The sequence below is a fragment of the Lutjanus erythropterus genome, chromosome 20 (genome assembly GCF_056507025.1).
Source record: "Lutjanus erythropterus isolate fLutEry1 chromosome 20, fLutEry1.hap2, whole genome shotgun sequence".
Taxonomy (NCBI): domain Eukaryota; kingdom Metazoa; phylum Chordata; class Actinopteri; order Lutjaniformes; family Lutjanidae; genus Lutjanus; species Lutjanus erythropterus.
This window is the reverse complement of record NC_139336.1, coordinates 27980040-28000486: the sequence shown is the minus strand read 5'-3', so window position 1 is coordinate 28000486 and position 20447 is coordinate 27980040. Positions and strand designations below refer to the sequence as shown.

The following is a 20447-nucleotide window of genomic DNA, read 5'->3' as shown; positions in this document are numbered from 1 at the left end:
CCTGACCGACAGTACACTTCTAGAAATGAAGGTGCAAACTTAAACCAGAAAGCGTTCTTCATCTTGTTCTCACAGGTAGAACCTGGTTCCCCTGGAACCCTGTCAGAGCTATCTACCTAACCCAGCATAAAAGGTTATACCTAGAACCATCTGTGGAGGGTTTCACCAGAGAGCCCTCTCTGTGGGGGCAGTTCTATCCAGAACTTTTATCTAGAACCCACCCAGAGTGTTCTACCAAGAACCCTTTCAAACTCTCCTGGGCTTCTACTGAGAACCATTTTCCATGAGTTTTATTTAGAACCCACTCAGGGGAACCCTTTTATATTCCAAGGATTTTATTTAGAACCCACTCAGGGGGTTCTAACAAGAACCTTTTTTGTATTCCAGTGGATTTATCTAGAACTGACTTTGGCTTCTATTGAGAGCCCTTTTATATTCCATGTGTTTTATCTAGAACCCACTCCGGGGGTTCTCCTGAAAACTCAAAATATTCCAAATGTTCTTCTCTAGAACCCACCCAGAGTGTTCTACCAAGAACCCTTCTATTTTCCAAGAGGTTTTATTTAGAACCCACTCAGGGCTCTACTGGGAACCCTTGTATGATTATGAGAGTTCTATCTAGAACCCATCCAGGGGGTTTTACTGGAAACACTTTTATATTCCAGAGGTTTTATTTGGAATACACTCGGGGGTTCTGCTGAGAACCCTTTAATATTCCAAGAGTTTTATCTAGAACCCACCAGAGGGTTATACTGAGAAGTCTCTTATATTATGGTACAAAGAACCCTTTAACAAGAGAGTTCTCCAAGGATCGCTACAATCCTTGAAGAAAGTCATTCTTCCAAAAAGGGTTCTTCACATGCAAATGGTTCTGAGTAGAACCTCAGCACTTCAGGAAGAGTGTGTGTGTGTGTGTGTGTGTGTGTGTGTGTGTGTGTGTGTGTGTGTGTGTGTGTGTGTGTGTGTGTGTGTGTGTGTGTGAATATAGGGTTGTGTTTGTAAAAGCAGGTGTGATGGAGATATAAGAGTTTGTTTTGTCCCAGAAAATCTTTCTCTGTGGGTCTTTGAGCCGGCAGCAGATAATATTCAAAGACACATCAAAGCATCGCCTCGTTTATTTCTGCTGCCAAACAAACCTGAGGTTGTTTTTTTTAAACGTCCAAACCATCAAACGAAAGTACAAAAAGTATTCATTCATATAATACGGCACGTCCTGTGCTTGGAAATATTTGGACATAACTAATCTTGCAAAAATAGCTCCAGCTAAACCAGCTTGTACATTTATATGTCTCTCTTTTTTTGACTAATAATCATGGTCAAGCGCATCAGACAACAACATGGCCAGATGGCATACACCAGATGTTCATGATTACTGAGAATACAAAATGATTCCCGATTTCAACATCATTAGCAAATAAAAAAAAAAAAGAGGGAGAGGGAAGAGATGGGGGAGGTGGGTGAGAGAAATTCCTGTTTCTGGCTGGGAATCAACAAAGCAAATAGGAATGCCCTTCGTGTTTTGATCCCATAGGATGGAGAAGAGAAGAGAGGGATGGGCGAGCTGGTGTTGATGTAATCACCACTGCTTTACAAAAAAAGATGGGCTGGTCTCGCAAGGTCCCTCGGCCAGATGTTGTTGCGTAATAGCTCATTGAAAATGAAAGCTCTGTTGTTTAGTATTGGCTCCCAACCTCTGGGAGCAGCCGGCCAGCTTTGGCTGTATGGAGCTGAGCCGATGCCCACTGCCAGCCGCTGGAGGTAAAGCCCCGGCCATTGATGATGAACTTGTCGTGTAAGCCAAAGGATGGATGGACACTCTGTGCAACATTTGTAAGCCACGGATGTTAGACAACTACAGCTCCAGCGCCATACACATTTAGCACAGATGACGTAGCTATCATAACGTGGATTTAAATCAAAGAGGATTCACTCGGCCTCAGTGGGTGTTTTGCGTCAGTTGGACGCAGGATTTCATTGACAGTTGTTCGAAAAATTATGAGAAAGAATGTGATGCTGATTGGCCGGCCTCACTTTAGGATATCAGGCTACTGCTCAGTCACGCTGACAGGAGCAGGCTGGGTTTTTTTTTACAATGCCACCCACGACTCTGGCTTTGGCAAGTAGCTTGCGTAGCATCTACACTGCATAAAATCAGACAGGGATGTAGTGAATCTTTTCTTATTAACTTAATGTAAATATACATTTTTAAATTGATGTCACAGGTGAAATCTATAATGTATTTACTTTAACAAATCATAAAATGACCACAATATGTCAGCAGAAATCAAGGAACGCGTCAAGACGCACTGCAGCCACAGTGTCCCCCTTTTTTATTTCTATTTCTATTCCTGGCTGCCTGGAACAACTGTGTTTATATGCTCGTTTCACGTCAAGCTCAAGAGTTCAAATTAAGGCCGAATGGTCGCCCAATGAGTAAGTGTCTGTTTATGAGTTGTAAGAAATCTTTAATAATCCTAAAGAAGGAGTAGGTCTTTAAAACAGTTAAATTGAGCATAATTTTAATGGAGTTTGGAAGGCAGTGAGACAGGCAGCCACTTAACTCAAACTCCAGAATGTGTATTTCTCACAACTTAACTTATAGTGGAGGACCTCATTTGTTTTTGTCAGTTAACAATGTCGCACGTGTCTTGCACTCCTGCAGTGTTCCTGCAGCCTGCCCGAACTTCCTCAGTCTGCATTACACAATTACACACATTTTTTTTACATTTACAAAATTCAGTCAACTTATGTAACTTAAAGAAACATAATTAGTATAATAGCAGACTTCCCAGCATGCAATGTTTGAGAGTTAAAACTTAAAGGGATAGTTCACCCAAAAATGAAGATTCAGTGATTATCAACTCACCCTCATCCTGATTGAAGGACGGGTTTATTTTGTTAGTCCGCGAAACACTGCTGGAGTTTCACAGGAAAAAAGTGTTGAGATAGATAGTGAGTAGATAATGACTGGATTTTCATTTTTGGGTGAACTGTTCCTTTAAGCTCATTGAACTCGCTTTCTCAAGTACAACTGGATTAGTATCAATTTTACTTCACAAAATGTTCACATTCAACTTGTCTTTTCAAATCCAGTCAACCTAGAATTTTAAGGCATCCTGGAGACTAACTTTTTTCAGATAAAACATTTTTTTTTATAGTGTAATGTGAAATAAAAATCTGAGGCAAAATAATATTAAGCATGCTGGGGTTTATTGCACGGATGCCTAATTTGAGAGAGTATTTCACTGTGACTATCAACTGTCCAAATACTCCCAGAATGCCCTGAATTATGACAGTTTTAACAAAAAGACACAGCGGGAGACACTTTTCACAGACTGATGCTTTTATTGTCCTTCTCCCTCCAGCGCTGCGTCCACAGTGACTCATTCCCCGGTTCTCTGGGATAATAAAGATATCCTCTACCCTCTTTAATGTCAACAAAGAAATATGAATAAAATACATTCTGTACATAAAGTTAATTTCAATAGGCTAAAGTAAATTCTAAAGCCATCTGAATTGACATTCAGCGCTGCACGCCGCTGTCCTTGAGTTAGAAGAGCCAAAGTGGTGCTGGGCCAGAGGAACATCTCTCTTTAGATGAGATTAGTCTGATGACCCACATAGAGAAATTAGATTGTAGCAGAAGTAATGGTATTGAACGGGAAAAGATAAATATAAATACAGTCTTCTGTAAGTGTTGCAATGTCAAGTTCATTTGGGAAAATACTGGCAAGGAGTGACAGAGCTGTCGCGTCTCATGTTACGTGGTGACGAGTCACTACTACTACTACTACTACTACTACTAGTGTTCAGGCTGACTGTGATGTAGGTGACACACTGACCATATTCACACAGCAGTAATTTCCCTCTGCCATCAAATTGTCGTACTGCTGTGTTCCAGGTTACAAGTCGTATAAAAATATAGAAAATCTGACAAATCACTGCCTCCTGATTGATCAGCGACTGAAAGACAACGGGTAGTGAAACTCTGGAGGGACATTCGGCCATATTTCAAGATGAATCAACATACTGGATGACACATTAGCTACCATGACACAACAGCTAACGTTAGCATTCAACCCCTTCCTAGCTAACGTTACTGAGTGATAGTGTTAAACAATACAATAGAAGACCTAAGTTAATTCCGAAATATCATCGCACATCTTGGACATATTGTTTAAGTCTGGAAGTTAAACACACTGGATGTAATCAGGCTAATAATGGGAGGCTAATATTAACATTAACTGTCTTGGTGACTCTTGTCCAAGTATGTAAGCTAAGCAGCTAAAACAGGGTTAGCATTATGTTAGCTTAGAACAAAATAACAGTCTGGTCTTACACCTTTCCTCATCATACTTATGTTGGAGGTAATCTGTATAATGTTAGGACAGTTAACCTTAATGTTAGCCTACATTAGCTTGCTTTTCTCCGGTGTGCTTCACTTCAAGGCTTAAATAAATGTGTCCAAGATGTGTGTTGATATTTCAGAATTAATTTAGACTACCCAGTACCACTACACTATCACACAGTAACGTTAGCTAGGAAGTGGTTGAATGCTAATACGAGCTAATGGGTTATTAAATATGTTCCAATGGCCCACATTTATAAACTGCAAATATTGCAGTGGATTATGTTAAAGGTGTAATCTGCAACTGGGACACAACAAGCCAACAGCTCCTTTTTAGGCTATCAAATGTTAGCCTAGCATGCCTTAAGTGGTCATCTGAGGTGAATAAACTAAAAAATGTCAACCTAATTGTGGTGCTGCATGAAAAGTTAAATGTCTGTCCATCTAATAACTGATATCAGTCAGGCTCAAAGTGATGGACCGACCAGTACACAGACACTGGCATCCCTAGAGCCACGCCAAAACTTAAAAATAGCAAACCATTTAAAATTTAAAAACCTATCCCAGTTTCAGAGTCCTCTTTTGATTTATTCCAAAGAGGTCCAGTAGTACGAGGAGTTTGTGTTGCTGCTTCAGACACCGTTGCATTATTAATGAGAGCAGTCTGACCAGTTTCCCACCTACCGCCACTTAAATCCTCTTTAAGTCCCTTGACACACCTCACCTTTTCACTCCAGAGGCCATTCGAGGGGAACTACAACTAAAGAGTGAGTAAGAAGTTGCTAACAAGTGAGCAACACCTACTCTGTCACTCTGTAGTGCACAGACTATTTATACAGGGCTTTTCCGAAAATAGTTTACATGTCTCCTACAGATAGAAAACATGAAACGTAAAATCATTTTATAAACCAATAAAACAAGAGAGATATGTCGCTGTTATTCTTCATCAAATTCCTTGTACGTTTCAGGCTGCAAATTAGCTCATAAATAGTTAAATGTTTATATAACTTTGATTCAAACTTTTTAAGTGGCTTTTACAATAATTTTCACCTGCAGTATTTTCAATAAGTTGTGGCTGTGACAGGTAAAATAAATCCTCAAGATTTTCACCTTCTATCTTTGATTTTGATTAGAAAATCGATACCGCTCTTTGCACTTTGTTAGCATTGTCATTATTTTCATGTTAGCATGTAGCTATAAACTACAATATGCTTCACAGATACGCCGTGGTGCCATGCCTTTCTACTGACAGCCAATTATCCTGAAACTCCCAAAATTCCCTGTTTCCTCCTGCTTCCAGTCTTTGTGCTAAGCTAAGCTAACCACCTGCTAGCTGTAGCTTCATATGTATTGGACAGATATGCTGGTATTGATCCCCTGACTCTCACCAAGAAAGTGAATAAATGTATTTTCCAAAATGTCAAACTATTCTGTAGAGGTTTTCTCTTAAGCTCTGCAGGCTGATACAAGAATTCCCTTTTAGTGAACATTAAATCAGACTTAAAGCCTTTCGCCATGTCCTCGACTTCTTCCTGTCGTCTATCTGGCACTTATCACAACAGCCTGAATGTCAGTTGGCAGGCAGGCGAGCACATCCATATCACATCACCGGCTGAAACCGTACCAGAGTCTTAAGTGTCTCCGAGATACATGGGTCACACACGGCCCGTCCTGTCCTGTAATAAGAGACGCGAGGGTGCCAGTCAGGATACTCAAAACAAGCCCTGAGCGGCCCAGGCACACATCACATCACCGTGTTACCTCAGCAATTCACTGACCCGCGCCCAAGTGCCCTTGTTTTCACGGCAGCCCTCGTCCCGTTCGCCGTGTAGACGAAATGAGCTCCACTGATTTTGGAGGGGAGCAGAGGAGGGGGGGGTGAGAGGAAGTGGGGGCGGGGGATCAGGTGACCACTCACTCCTGTGTTGCCTCAGTGAGACTATGTAGGTCACACCCTCCTTTGACTAATTAAAAATTCAACATGGAGAGACCTGCTTTATTCTCCGGGGGCATGAAAAATATTTTACTACTAATACAAATACAATGTTTTTCGACCTTTTAGTTCAATCATGTTTTTTTCACAGTCTGCTCTGAACCAAACAGGTGACACTCTTAGAAAAAAAAAAAACAGATAACTAGAACCATGAAGGGTTCTTCCACTCGTCCCCATCAGAGAATACTTTTTGGTTCCTGGTAAAAACCATTTGAAGAGGTTCCACTCGGAACCCTTTCAGAGGGTTCGACCCAAAACCCAACTTTCAGGGTTTATACCTACAACCGTCTGTGAAAGATTCATCCTGGAACCCCCTATGAGAGGTTCTCCAGAGAACCCTTCTATGATGTAATGTTTCCACCCAGACCCTATTCTCAGGGTTCCATTCAGAACCTTTCCAGCTCTTAAGCGTGCAAACAAGCACCCATCCAGGGTGTTCTACGGAGAACCCATTTATATTACAAAGGTGTCATTTAGAACCCATCCAGGGTGTTCTATTGGAAATCCTTTTATTTTCTAATAGTTTTATGCAGAACCCACCGAGGTGGTTTTATTGAGAACCCTTTTATATTCCAAGGGATTTATCTAGAACCAACTCAGGAGGTTCTATCAAGAACTCTTTTATGATTGAATTGTATTATTTAGAACCCACTCAGGGGGTTTTTACTCCAAGGGTTCCATCGAGAACCCAAACAGAGATCTATTTTATATTCCAAGGGTTTCATCTAGCTAAAGATTCTTAATGAAACCCCTCTGAACCTTTGATGAACCCTTTCTCCAAAAAAGGGTTTGTCAGAAGCAAATAGTTCTGACTAGAACCCCAGTCCTTCAGGAAGAACCCTTTTGGAACATCTAGGAGTGTACCTTTTAAAACTCCTCGACAAAATTGCCAATATTTGTTGTTGTTTTGCTTTGAATTGTTTTTATTGGTGCACCAGCACACAATAATCTTCCACTGTATTCTCTCTTAACAGTTTTATGACCTTCATGGCATCAAAGTGCTTTATTTTATAACAAGATTGTTGCTTTTTGTTGTTGTTGAAATGACAATTTGCTCTATAGACGAATGCAAAGAAATTATTTATATACCTCTGCCTCTCTCCATAACCAGCCTTTATTGAGAGCTGCAGAAGTAAAGAGTGTGGGGGGATAAAACATATTTTAATCGAATGACTTTGCACTTTCCTTGGCGTTATTGTAATTTTATTTGGACATCTAAAAGATAATAGGAAGTTCAGTGAAGCAAACTTAATTCTGTTGTTTTTACGCCTGGGGTTATTTTTCAAGGCGAAATGATTTCAGATGTTTATGAGACAGAAGAGGATAAATGTCGACATGTTGATATTCTACTGTTTTAATGCACGATTCTGTTCATAATGCTACTAAAACACACAGAGAAAGAGCAGAAGCTGCACCTTTTACAAGCACCTAAATGCAGAAATACCATAAAACCATTAGTTTAATATTTAAACTCTAATATAGGCTATAGAGTTCAGTTACATTTAAAGAAATTAAATATATTACACGTGGGTGGGATTCAATATTATTTTTATACACTGAGCAAATATTGAGTTGATTAAACCACACTTACATGTATTAAAGAAGTCCAGTGCACTCTGAATTATTCAGCTGGACAAATTATTCAGCTGGGTGAGCTTCAAGTGGGAGCACCAGAGTTTCTTGTATGTCCCCTGATGACACCATTTAAAGGAATAGTTCAGCATTTTGGGAAATAATCTAATTGCCTTTTTTATTGCTGAGAGTCAGAAGAGAGGATGGATATCACTCTCATGTCAGTCTGTTATAGAGACGCCACCATAGGACCTTATTTAAAAAAAAAATATGGATGAGAGATCATTTTTTTATTCTCATTTGAATTGTGTCATGAATTAGTAAAACCATACCTTTTGTCACCTTGGATTAGAGGGCAGACTAGCTGTTTCCAGTCTTTATGCTAAGCTAAGCTAACCGTCTCCTGACTTTAGCATCATATTTAATGGGCCAGTGTGAGGGATTTAGCGACATCTAGCGGTGTATAAACAAATTGCCCTCACTGTCCCCTTCCAAGCAAGGAGAACCTACTGTGGTCACGACTCTAGCGCAAACGTAAATGTCTGTGTTTAGAGCCAGTGTTTGGTTTGTCCATTCTGGGCTACTGTAGAAACATGGCAGTGCAACATGCAGACTCTGAGGCAGAAGATGGCTCATTCTATGGTAACAAAAACACAACAATTCTTATTTTCAGGTGATTATACTCTCATAAAAACATCATCAAATAAAGTCCACTCTCATATCCGTCTGTTAAGATTTACGTGGGTCTCTTGACAGCATATGGAAGAAATGGATTAGAATATTAATAAGTTTATTTGATTTTTGGCATGAAAGTATTTCCTAAAACTAATCTTTTAACATGTTAACACCATACTATGATCCACCCAATGATGACATTGTGTTGGATGCAGATTAGTTTTATGTAAGCTCAGGAATGTGATATCTGCATAACAAATGACGGGAGACTCATGAATTGCATGATCATTAATTAACATTCATATTAACATACACTCATTTTCACTGGAAACATGCTTCACTGCTGCCACAGTACTTGTGCTGGATTGCTCGCATGCAGTGCGCTAAATTATTATGTCAACCCCCCACTTTCTCTCCACGGTGCTGACTTAATTCATGTAGCCCTTCATAACAAACATGACATCCTAGAGGATTGCTCCCTATGATGCAGGTCACGGATCAGCGAAACATCCTGCAGTCGTGGCCTCACACAGCGGGCTTTCCACGAAGTGTGATGGATGCAAAAAGTTGGACAAATCAGGAGATACCCATGTGCCTCTTTGAAACTGAGCAAAGGCATTTTGGGGGGAATTGCAGCTGGGTTGAAGCAAACCTAGGTGGCCTAGTTAGAGTGTTGACACGCGAGCAGTTCTTGTTTTTTAAGCTATTTTATGATGCAAACGAAGGCCAGCTGCACTTATTTGACCACAACTAGAAGGAGATGCTTGCGTGAACGTTACTCAGGTTTTAAAAGGTGTATTAGTGGAGTAATTTGACCACGTAGTGTTTGTCATCCAGAACGTTGTCGTCAGTTTGTACAGATCAAATTAGCTGATTGGGAGAAACGGGGTGACAGAGATTAACTGACAGTGATATGCAGCATCAGCTATACAGGATCTGTGTGTGTGTGTGTGTGTGTGTGCGTGTGTGTGTGTGCTGATGATCTCTGATTATTCTCAGTGCTCTCTTGAACTTACTTTGAGCAGCGTTACATGTAAGTGCAACACCCAGACTGCCCTCCTGTGGGAATAGGAGGTATTACATATTTATAACCAGGTCTGTTCTCTCTTATAATAAAAACTAAAGCTACTGTAGTCTTACTGTACGTCAACAGTATTGATCTGCCGCTCCTCATTACTATACAGCAAAGGTTTTTGCAGCTGCAGGAATATTATGTATGTCTTCATAAAATATGAATATTAAGGCCTCAGCTTATATGATATATGGAGTGCTGTTGAGTTCATAAGATGGTCAGGGTTTCTGCTGTAAAATGATTAATTACCACTGACAGAGAACGTGCTGATTAAGATGCAGAGAAGGTTCGTTTTCAAAGTCGGCTCAACTTTTACCTGCATGAGCAGGAAGTGGATCTGATGCACATACTGCTGTAGAGAAATGCACTGCCGCACTTCTTTTAAAATGTTGTATTTTACTTGATTTTGTGGATTCTGCTTTAACGGAGCAATACAGACTAATTGTGCGTGCAAATAGCAAACTGGAGCCATAGACCTCCCCTGACTCAAGGAAGCTCTGCAAGGCTGCAGGATTGCAACACGTGTGCGTCGTAGTAAACCGACAATAAGATGCTAGTCAGCTTTTTATTACTGTCATTCACCTTTTGATGTAAATTTAAGCCTGTTATCCTGAAAACAAAAGTGCTCTGAAAATACAAACTCTGAAGTTAGAGTTAAGTGACTGCCTGCCAGACTCCTTTAACATTTTGCTCAGTTTAACGTTATAAATATTTATGGCTGCTACAAGATCGTTAATGATTTCTTATGACTCATAAACAGACACTTACTCATCCAGCAAACATTCGGCATTAATTTGAACTCTAATTAACATGAAATGAGCAAAGAAAAACAGATTATTTACCTATTACAGTAAATATGTTACATATGTTATAAATAGATTTCTTATTTCTTTTCTTCTTTAATTTTAGTACGTTTATTCAGTCACTTTTGTTTTACATTTTATGTTATGCATTCCACTTTCATCCTTTTTTTTAATCTTATTTTTACTAGTATTGTGAAGTTGGTTGTATTCTCCATCCTAGTTTACATGAATTATGCCATTCTGTCTATATAGTTGAGTTTTATGTATTCTGTTTTCAAGTTTTCATGTTCATCCTGCACCTGCGCTCGGTGCATGTAATGTTTTTGTTGTAAAGGGCTGCATTTTTTGTATGAAAGATGCTGTACAAATAGAGTGTATTATTGTTGTTATTATTCAAGGCATGGGTTCTTTTTGCAGAGAGTTCAAAGTTCCTTTCAGGATCAGATAATCCCTTTTTGGCAAAGAGGTTTAAATGAGATTTTGGACATGATATTTTCGTTTGTGGTTGTGTTTGTGTGGGTGGATCTGCGTGACAAGTCAGTGTGTGATAATGTCTTCTCCGGTCTCCCTAAAAGACCCCTGTGTCCTCATGCATATGCAGTGGGTTTTTTTTTTAACAGAATAGACCTGAATTCACACCTGCATCACAGTAGAAATGACCAGCAGACTCCAGGCAGAGTAATTCAGCTGTACCAAATACTTAAAAACAAATTCCTTTTCTCTTTTTCTTCCCCTCATCTCGGCCTTTCCGAATTTGTGTACTTGTTCGGTTGATGGATGGACGTTATATTTATATCTGGCGAGGCCTCTCATGAACCAGCGTCCCTCTCTCAGCTGCGGGGCTGCTGCTGACTGCAGGTTGAATTCTGCCTTACCGGCCACAGCAAGCGCGCACAGGGAAACAGATGGGTAATAAGGTCACAGCAGACGTACCTCTCACCAGCACAGACAAATTGCAGACACACCAGCTGTGCTGACTCAGGACAACATTAGACTCAGGGGAATTGGATTAAGATCTCTTTTTGTAATAAGAGAAGTTGTTGCTTTGTGTGTTATTTGCCTTCATGTGGTAAATGGAAATGAAATAAAACGGCTTAAAGGCCCTGAAAATCTTTGTCCAGTCAGCTTTTTAAATATAAATACTGTTTTTTTTTATGTAAACACATTTTGTTGTAACAGTTTTTCACCTGTGTGTGTTTTTCTGTGCTCTTCTCACTGGTTTGAAGTGGACGGGGCTCCGCTGGAATCAAGATTTAAATCCAAATATGATTAAAGTTGTGTGGTTGTTGCAGATTATCTGAGTTTTTGAAAAACTCTGATTATTAGCTGATGTTTGCAGTGTGGCTCTAGGAAGAGCGATGTCGGTCTGTTGGTCTCCACTTTGGTCCAGATATTTTCAGACCTTCATGGTCTTCAGTGGCTTTGTCATGACGGCGTTGTGTTTTTAGGTTGTCCACCCGACTGTGCACATATCCGTCCCCTCTGTTCTCGTGAATCTCAAGCACTCAATGAGGTAATATCTTCAAACTTGGCACAAATGTCACCTTGGACTCAAGGATGAACTGATTAGAATTTGATGCTACTTTAAGTCGACATTTGTGATTCACAGTGAAATATTTCATCAACTAATAGATGGATTGTAATGAAATTTGGTCCCATGAGAAAGATGACGAATGAATCTTTGACTTTGACTCTAGCGCCACTAGATCAAAATTTTTATTTATTAGGTGACATATCTCCACTTCTACTTCATGGATTGGCACCAAATTTTGCACATTTTGTAAATTCATGCTTCCCAGACAACATATTTTCCTGACTTTGCTGATCCTCTGACTTTTCCACCAGCACCACCATGAGGCTGTCGTTAAAATATCTTGACTATTGGATGGTTTGTGATTAAATTTGGTATAAGATTAGGTATAGAATTTAGCTTAAAGGACTGCTGTAGACTCTTTGACATATAGACTAGTGCAAAATCCCATCCACTGATAAGACAGGCAAGCTTTATATAAATATAAGTTCTCCTTTGGATGCAGATATTTGAAATGCAACACATCAGAATCCTTATTTAAACACTCTTTATTTTACAATAATACTGTCTGTGTGGGACAGGTCATTAAATTATTACATATTTTCAAACAAACAGGCACATTAACTCATTTATTGTGGCTTATTGACCTATATTTTTAAAAATCTTATTCTGCATCCCTGTAGTTTTTGATTCAGAGTTAAGCACTGCAATAATTACAACACCTTGCACAGTTGGAAAACCGAAACTACACGTATCTTTAAATCAACCGACATATAAACAGTACACTACCATACAGGTTTGGCGAATAAAAATCTGTGTTCAGTGCATAATGTGCATGGCAATGGGAGAAGTTACATTCATCACCCTGTTGGTTACGGAGGTGGCTGCTTCAGTCCTCTGTGTCGGAGCTGTCTGCTGGGTCGGTGTTGTGGGTCAGCATGTAGTTGTCCATGTCGATGGAGGGGCAGTTGTGGATGGAGTAACGCAGACGCTCGGCGAGGATGGCCTGGCTCGTGTACGGGGGCAGGCGGAACAGGAAGAAGCAGGTCTGGGCAGTTGGCAGGCCGTTGACGGGCTGAAGGAAATGATGAGGGAAAGAAAGTTTAATGTTTGTACCATTAAAGGGATAGTTCAGATTATTTGAAGTGGGTCTGTATGAGGTACTTATGGAGTTCATTAGCTCTTGTTTTTTACTGGATAATAACACAAACAAAAAAACTTTCATTCTTTAGCTGTCTAAAATATGTTTTGCTGCCGATCCTGTCAACAGCTGTACAACACTTTCAATTTTAAGGTTGCAATCAATTACATTTTTCTTTTTTAGGACTGATACTTATGCTGTTATTAAAGGATTAAGTCGTGGTTTGTAAAGATCAACAGATCATTGATTTTATGACAACTGTCATTTACATTTTCAAATTCTTTAGAAAACATAAATAAAGACTATATAGCATCAAGTGGGACATAACAGTCAGTGAGCTACACTGTGTCGTCTTTGGAGTGTTGTGTTTTTTTCCTTTGGACACACAGTGGATGCTGCAAGTAGACGGGGGTGGAGAGAAAAAACAAAATACTAGGGGAATCGTGATTCCACCTTTGACTTTGATTACATTTTGCTCATTTCAATATTCATTTTTGATTTAATATTGAAATTGTGGCACAAGAATACACTGACTATCATGAAGTACCTCATACAACCCTGCTTCAAATAATGTGAACTATTCCTTTAATGTGTTCTTGAGAGCAGGCTTGGTACTTTGTTAGTGACGTTCTCACCCTGTCAACCTTGATGATCTGGAACTTCTGCGTGATGTCAGCGGGGTTGGAAGGCAACCTGGACCGGCCAGAGACGAAACGTAGGAAAAGCACTCGCTCCTCATTGGTGAACTCCTCCAGGCTCTGCCAGAACCAGCTAATGAGCTGGTGGCTCTCCGTGATGTCACGGTAACGCACCAGTTTCTTCAGCATCTCGACGGAGACCTCTGGCAGGCCGCAGACCAGCTGCTCCAGCTGCTGCGCTGTCAGCAGGGAGAGGAGGGGCACGGGGATGATGGTGGACATGCCCTCTCTGACTGCTGCCACCTGGACACAACAGAACAACGTCAGCTTTGATACTTCTGAGGACGAGATAAAGGGAACAACAACAGTACAACAAACAAACAGGCTGTCTAGTGAGCACTAATGGAAACTGGTGGGCAGACTGCCTGTTTAATATGGATGCAGAGTTCAGATACAGCACAGAGAAATCCACACCAAAGTACAGTAATATTACCTGTGTGAGCCTGGTCTGTTCGGTGAATTTAGTTAAAATAAGTAAGTTTAAATTGTTTCTTTTAAAACAGACATGTTGATGCCTTAAAGGGGCAGCTTACTTGCAGAGGGTTTAAGATATTTGTTCAGGTTTCTACCATCTGTTGTTTATTTTCTGAATGAATCATTTGGCCAAGAAAATGTAATTTTACAAAAAACCATCACAAATCAATTTCCCCAATTTACTATCATAGAACATGAAAATATTCATATTTCTTTCTAGTCTCTGTCTTTTCACTTTGAGACACTGGAACCATTTTTTTCTTTTGAAGTGACTTAAATCTTTTCTTTTTGATTGACAAATGGATTGATCGACTAATTGCTTCAGCTCTAGTTTCTACCTCAACACCAACACAGAGAGGACGGTGCTCGGAGAAAATGGAAAAATGTTGCAGTCATCTGCAGAAGCCTCACTGTCAATGTCTTTCAATCAGAACTATTTCCCAAAGTTCCAAAAGCACTAAAAGCAATAATTGACATTTGACAGATGTCAATTGATGCTTCTATGGTGCACTGAATGCATCAGTATTTTGGGAATGGGGGAGGAGGTCGGTTATGTACACACACAGGTAGCCAGGCAGATAACTTACAACAGTTTGAGAAAGTTTTACAGCAGACTACAAACTGAACGCCAACATACACTGAGGAGGAAGAGACAACGCCTGAACAGTTCATCAAGGTTTACGATAATGCAGCACAATGACAGATGTTTCATAGGACTACTAGGTCTATAACACACATCTGTGTGTCACTGTAACAGAGACTCCAGTCTGCAGTGTATAAACCACAGAACTGTATAGTAACATCGGGATTCATGATTAAAAAACTTTCACATTCACTGGCTCTCTCTTTCTCTCCCTCTCTCTCTGCGCTGCCAGTCACAGCAGACTTTTTTTAAAGCCTGATTTTAGGTGATGCTGCAGCCTGTGAGCTCCAACTTCTCACATCCACGCCATTTTTAAATTCCTTTTAGCACTCTTGAAACAGAAACTGCAGCTACAGAAAAAAAAAGCTAGTGTGAGGCAGCTGGATTTGCGAGATCATGCAAAAGTCTCTCTTGCCAGGCTCCCAGCTATCAACAAACATGGGTTTGTATTTAAACAAACTGTAGATGCCTGCGCTGTGCTGTGTTGCCAATCATGTTTTTATGACTGCTGTTTTTGACCTTAACTGCAGAAACAGCGTTTAGCATAATGTAGGTTCAAAGTAGCAAAGGGGTTTTTATTTTGGGAATGGCTTTCTGACTGCCTCCACTTCACTGATAGAGAGTATAATGTTCTTTCCTCCAGACTCTGTCACAGCATGTGTAATAATAATAGACAGTATGAGCTACTAAGAACTGCAAGATGGAGGCCAGGGGAGAGCTAATGACACATGAAATAGACTTAATACTTTGGTGATTCCTAAAGAAATCAGTATTCCCTGATGTTTAAATATGTAGCAGTCTGCATGCTTACTGATTACATGGTCGCAGCTGAATACAGCCAAATAATTCTCCAGCAGTTCAACCCTTCAAACCTGTGAATCCATTTCATGCAGCCTGTAGTCCAGAGCTCTCTCCACGTATTCATTCCGGTTGGCATAGGTCAGGGAGATGTTCTGACCTCCAGGAACCACAGGAACCAGCCTTCCATCTGCACTGTGGGCCATAAACGAATCCAGTGGGATCATCTTCAGAGTGGAAAAAAAAGGACAGAGATTGAAAAGGTAGTTACACATCTTTCAGCTTATAAAGTTGAAGATCTACTGGTTCATCACTGAACTCTGCAGTAAGAAAATTTGCACGTCATCTCACCACATGGAAATTATCCTCCGTGATTCCGCTGTTTTCCAGATGAAGGATGCCTTGGAGGGTGCGGTAGGTGAGCAGGTCCACCTCCTCCAGGTCAGGCCCTCCCAGTGGCATCGAGCAGAGCTGTTTCCACACCCAAGGAGCCAGATGTAAGTCCAGAGGTTTCTTGGTGCGGATAGCCACCGCCATGAGGATGCCCAAGAAGCGAAACTGGACCATGTGATCCTCTGAGAATGCTGCTGGATTCAACAGGAACCTGAGCAGCCAGTGGCAGAAGTAAAGATTTTTTTTTTAGAAAATTTGATGTTATCTCTAAAGAGACAGTTTGGATTATTTGAAGTGGGGTTGTATGCAGTTCTTGGTAATCAGTGTAATTCCCACAGTTGGGGAAAAGCAGACAGACGTACCAGCACAGATGCTAACTAACATACTGCTGTGGACAGAATCAGCAACAAAACTTAGTTTAGCCACCCCAAAAAAATCGACATCAGTTGATCAGTGTACATCAGTTAATCAGTGTACATTAAGTTTATAAGATTTTCACCACTTTACTTTGCCATCAGAAAGTCTTTTCTGATGGGAAACTGCTGTTATATAAGCCAAGTATCACTCTCGCCAAACCAACCAAACTCCATGGGCAAAATCTGTCATTTTAGCTGCACTTTCAGGTCTACCACTGCACTGATTGTTAAGTTTGTTTGAGTTATTGTGTGACTTTGTTTTTTTTTTACAGAGCTAGTTCAAATTCAACAAAGTCACACAACAACACAAAAAACTGACTGACTGAGGCAGCGGCAGACTAGCAACTTCTGTGTTCTGCAAGGTAAAATTACTGATTTTGCCAATGGAGTCTGGTTGAGTGAGAAAATGATATTTTAGTTCATATAACTGCCATTTCCTGTCAGAAAATGCTAACTAATGACAAAGCTAAGCAGTAAAAAATATTCTAAATATAGCTCACACTTAAAAAAAAGCTGACCTAAAAGAAAATCAAGATAAGTTTAAGTGGTTAAAATGCATTTTGCCGCTGATTCTGTCCACAGCAGTATTTGGCTTAGCTTCCATGCGAGTGCTTCTCCACACTCGGGGTGTGTCAACTGACATCTACTGTAGGTAACACACTGACTCTGGATGAGTAACACATACAGCCACACTTCAAATAACCCAAACTATCCCTTTAAGGGTACTGTTTTGGTTGGTGACTATCAAAAGATGACAAACTGTGCACCTGTCAGTGTTACTGCCCACATCTGCAAAGCTGTTGGGAGTATGAATCAGAAGATCCACCACACCAGACTGCAGCTCCTGGTGAAAAAAAAAACACATCCTAATTTGTCAATTTACAAAAAGTATATAAGAGAACAGAGAGAATATTAGAGAATGTTCTTGGCTGTAATATTCAGCTATTTCTGTTTCTCTTAGACCTTCTCTGTGTTTTATCCAACCTACCTGGCACATCTCAGTGATGGTGTCATCAAACACTCCTCCGGCATCGTCGGCTCCCTCTCCGACGAGCTTGACCTTCCAGGCTCGCGATGGAAGCCGCAGCTCCAGAGGATTCAGGCTCACCACTTGCTTTGCGATCTGAACAAAGATGGGTTTGCTCGAACGCCCTCTGTGGGAGTGCAAAAGTTTTGATGAACACACACGAACAGATAAAAAAAACTAACTGAACTTTGCATTCGAAAGACAGCAGACGAAAACATGCGAACAAAACAACGAAAGGGCCAAGAGCCGCGCTGGCCTGTTTGGAGAACAGGTTTTTTCTGGTTTTCTCCAGTTTTTCCATCAGTTGACCTCTGAACACACACATTCTGACTGTGTATCACGGACTGAACATCACGGTCATCCTCACCTTGTTGAGATACGCTTCACCGTGATCTGTGGCCCATATGTTTTGCCCTGGGTCATTGTTCTGCCAATGGAGCGCACTAGAGGCAGAGTGTTGACCTTGGGTGACAGAAGGCCTCTGAGCTCGCCCCGAATGATGGCTGTCGTCCCTGAACTATAGCGTGAAGTGCACACCTGGATAGAAGGGATGGACAGGGAATAAAGAGGACCTAAATGAGGCATCACAGTGAAAAAATGATAATGAGGTAGAGAGACGACCAAACAACAGCAGGTGCATGATTATTAGCAGGAATTCAATTAATTTTTTCAAATCGTTTGTTTTTAACTTTCCAAACTTTTTCATCTATAAACTGCTGATAAAGAACACATCAACCCATGAATTTAAAACATATATGAAATGTATATTTATTTATTTGATTAGAAAATACATCACAGCAATAATCAACTTTGCTGAGTGTTATGTTAAGTTTCTCACCACCTCATAATGAACCTGCACTGCCCACTCAAACGCTAAGAGGGCTTTTAATTTGAAATGGATACAGGAACATAAGTTAGGAAAACTCATAATTTCAAAACAGTTGCCTTGAAAGTTTTCTCTCTTTTTTGTTTTTTTTTACAGGGTAGTAACTTAAACAGACCAAGAGGGAGCAGATCAAAGGCAGCTTTTTCATTTCTTGACCTTTTTCTACTGTGTTATATAAAATGGCTGAGATGCCTCACAGTTGCTTACTGTCTGTCATTTTGTGTGACTTGCCACAATATGATGATTATTATTAACAGGGAATGAAAGATGAAGAACCTGCCTGTAATACAAGCCTGCTTCAAATAAATGCCTATGAACTTGCGCAGTTGAGGTAAATAAAGGCCTTTGTCTCCATAAGAGGAAATACAGTATGAATTTTACTCAACCCAATAAAAACAAGTCTGTAACGCATTTTGGGTTGCGAAACCTATAAAGTAAATTAGCATTAAATGCTAAGATTTATCATTTATTTAACTGATTGTTTCTGTATGCTTCTTGTAACTGGGACAGTTAAGTAATATCTAAGAAGAAGATTGAGTTGTCTCCAATTGCCAGACGCTAAACGTTCTTCTAAGAGGCCCCTGAAAAAAAGGCATCTTATTTTTGCAGCCCCCTGCTGTGCTCATCCTGTAGGTGGACATGTGCGTCGTAACATCTGACTCTTGCTCCGACTATTTTGCTGAAATTACTCAGAAGTATTGTCCTGTTGAAAAGCTTTAAAACACAGTGATTTCTGCCTTCACAGAGAGACACTTCAACTCAGGATTCTGTATGATGTCTGTCTCCATGTTGCACACAATATATTAAATCTACAACCCATCACTGTTTGTGTATTATTTTGTGTCCTGAGCACTACTTCGATGGCAACCCTAATGTTCCTTTAATGTATTAAAAAGGGCAGAAAAAGGGATCAAGGATTACCGGATTCTTGGCGTCTAGGTTGAGCAGCCTCCAGGACTTGTACATGAGATCAGAAAAGTTGTAGAGCACCCTGAGGCGCATGCTGAGGACATCAGGGCTGCAGTCTTTCAGAGTGTTGTACTGAGGAGGGACAGACTGGGGAAGGCCGAGCTGGAAATTTCCAGGGCCACCTGGAGATGAAGGGAACAAACGGGAGTCCCGAGTGAGTTCTTTCATGGATCATAGCTGCAAAGAGTATCTGTGGGAGTGCGTGTGCGTACCTGAGTTTTTCATCGAGGTAGAGGGGGTGGTCCACGCAGAACTGTGGCAGCGGCCAGCAGAGATCTGTCTGATGTTTTTCCCCTGGAGGGCTGTGATGAGCGTGGGCTCCTTCACTGGGTTGGAGTGTCCAAGACCGAGCTGGAACACACACAGACAACAAGACAACAATACAAGCTTCTGATGTGCAGCTGAGCTTCAGACTGTCAAAGTCTATAGGTTGACAATAGAGGATCTTGCTTACCTGTCCCTCACTGTTGCAGCCCCAAGCATAGACGTCTCCAGTGGAGGAGAGAGCGAGCACATGTTCACAGCCCACAGCAATGTCTTCTATGAACAGCCCCTCCAGAGACGGCACCACCTGCGGGCTGGATTTATTCTTCAGCATGGAGTCCGGCAGGCCGATCAGACGCTCTGAACAGAAGGAAGCGAAGATACACAACGGCAAATACAAATGTGCTCAAAAAACAAAGTTGTATATTTTTCTGCAAGCAGCTTTAAAAGTTATGCCAAGAAAGTTTTGATGAGAACATTTCCCCCGTGTCAAGCATCAACTCTTTTTTGATTTCATAATACATAATAGCCATCATCCAAGGAAACAAATTTGATTTTAATTGCTTAACTTTTCACTGAAAGTGTCAGATTTAAGTCGTAGTATCAACATACAGTAATGAAAGCTATTTTATACTTATGAAAGGTGCAATAAGCAGTTCTGAAGAAAACCAGTTGATTGTCAAAGATTTAATTTTTGGGGATTAAACGCAACAATCAACTATCTTATAAACCATGGACTGACTT

The 20447-nt window shown here is 40.6% G+C and overlaps 1 protein-coding gene across 1 annotated transcript in view; it reads right to left on the bottom strand.

Annotated features, from left to right (window-relative positions):
* Nucleotides 1-12524: 12524 nt before the first annotated feature.
* Nucleotides 12525-20447, bottom strand: part of LOC146308652 (putative E3 ubiquitin-protein ligase HERC1) — a 58368-nt gene continuing 50445 nt past the window's right edge. The window contains exons 72-81 of the mRNA XM_084746591.1: nt 19894-20063; nt 19652-19790; nt 19392-19561; nt 17952-18121; nt 17546-17711; nt 17325-17401; nt 16100-16352; nt 15823-15975; nt 13771-14076; nt 12525-13069 (exon numbers count right to left, since the gene is read on the bottom strand). Of these exons, the coding sequence (XP_084602717.1) occupies nt 12884-13069; nt 13771-14076; nt 15823-15975; nt 16100-16352; nt 17325-17401; nt 17546-17711; nt 17952-18121; nt 19392-19561; nt 19652-19790; nt 19894-20063 (1790 nt within the window). The 3' untranslated portion in view covers nt 12525-12883. The remainder of the gene's footprint in view (nt 13070-13770; nt 14077-15822; nt 15976-16099; nt 16353-17324; nt 17402-17545; nt 17712-17951; nt 18122-19391; nt 19562-19651; nt 19791-19893; nt 20064-20447) is intronic.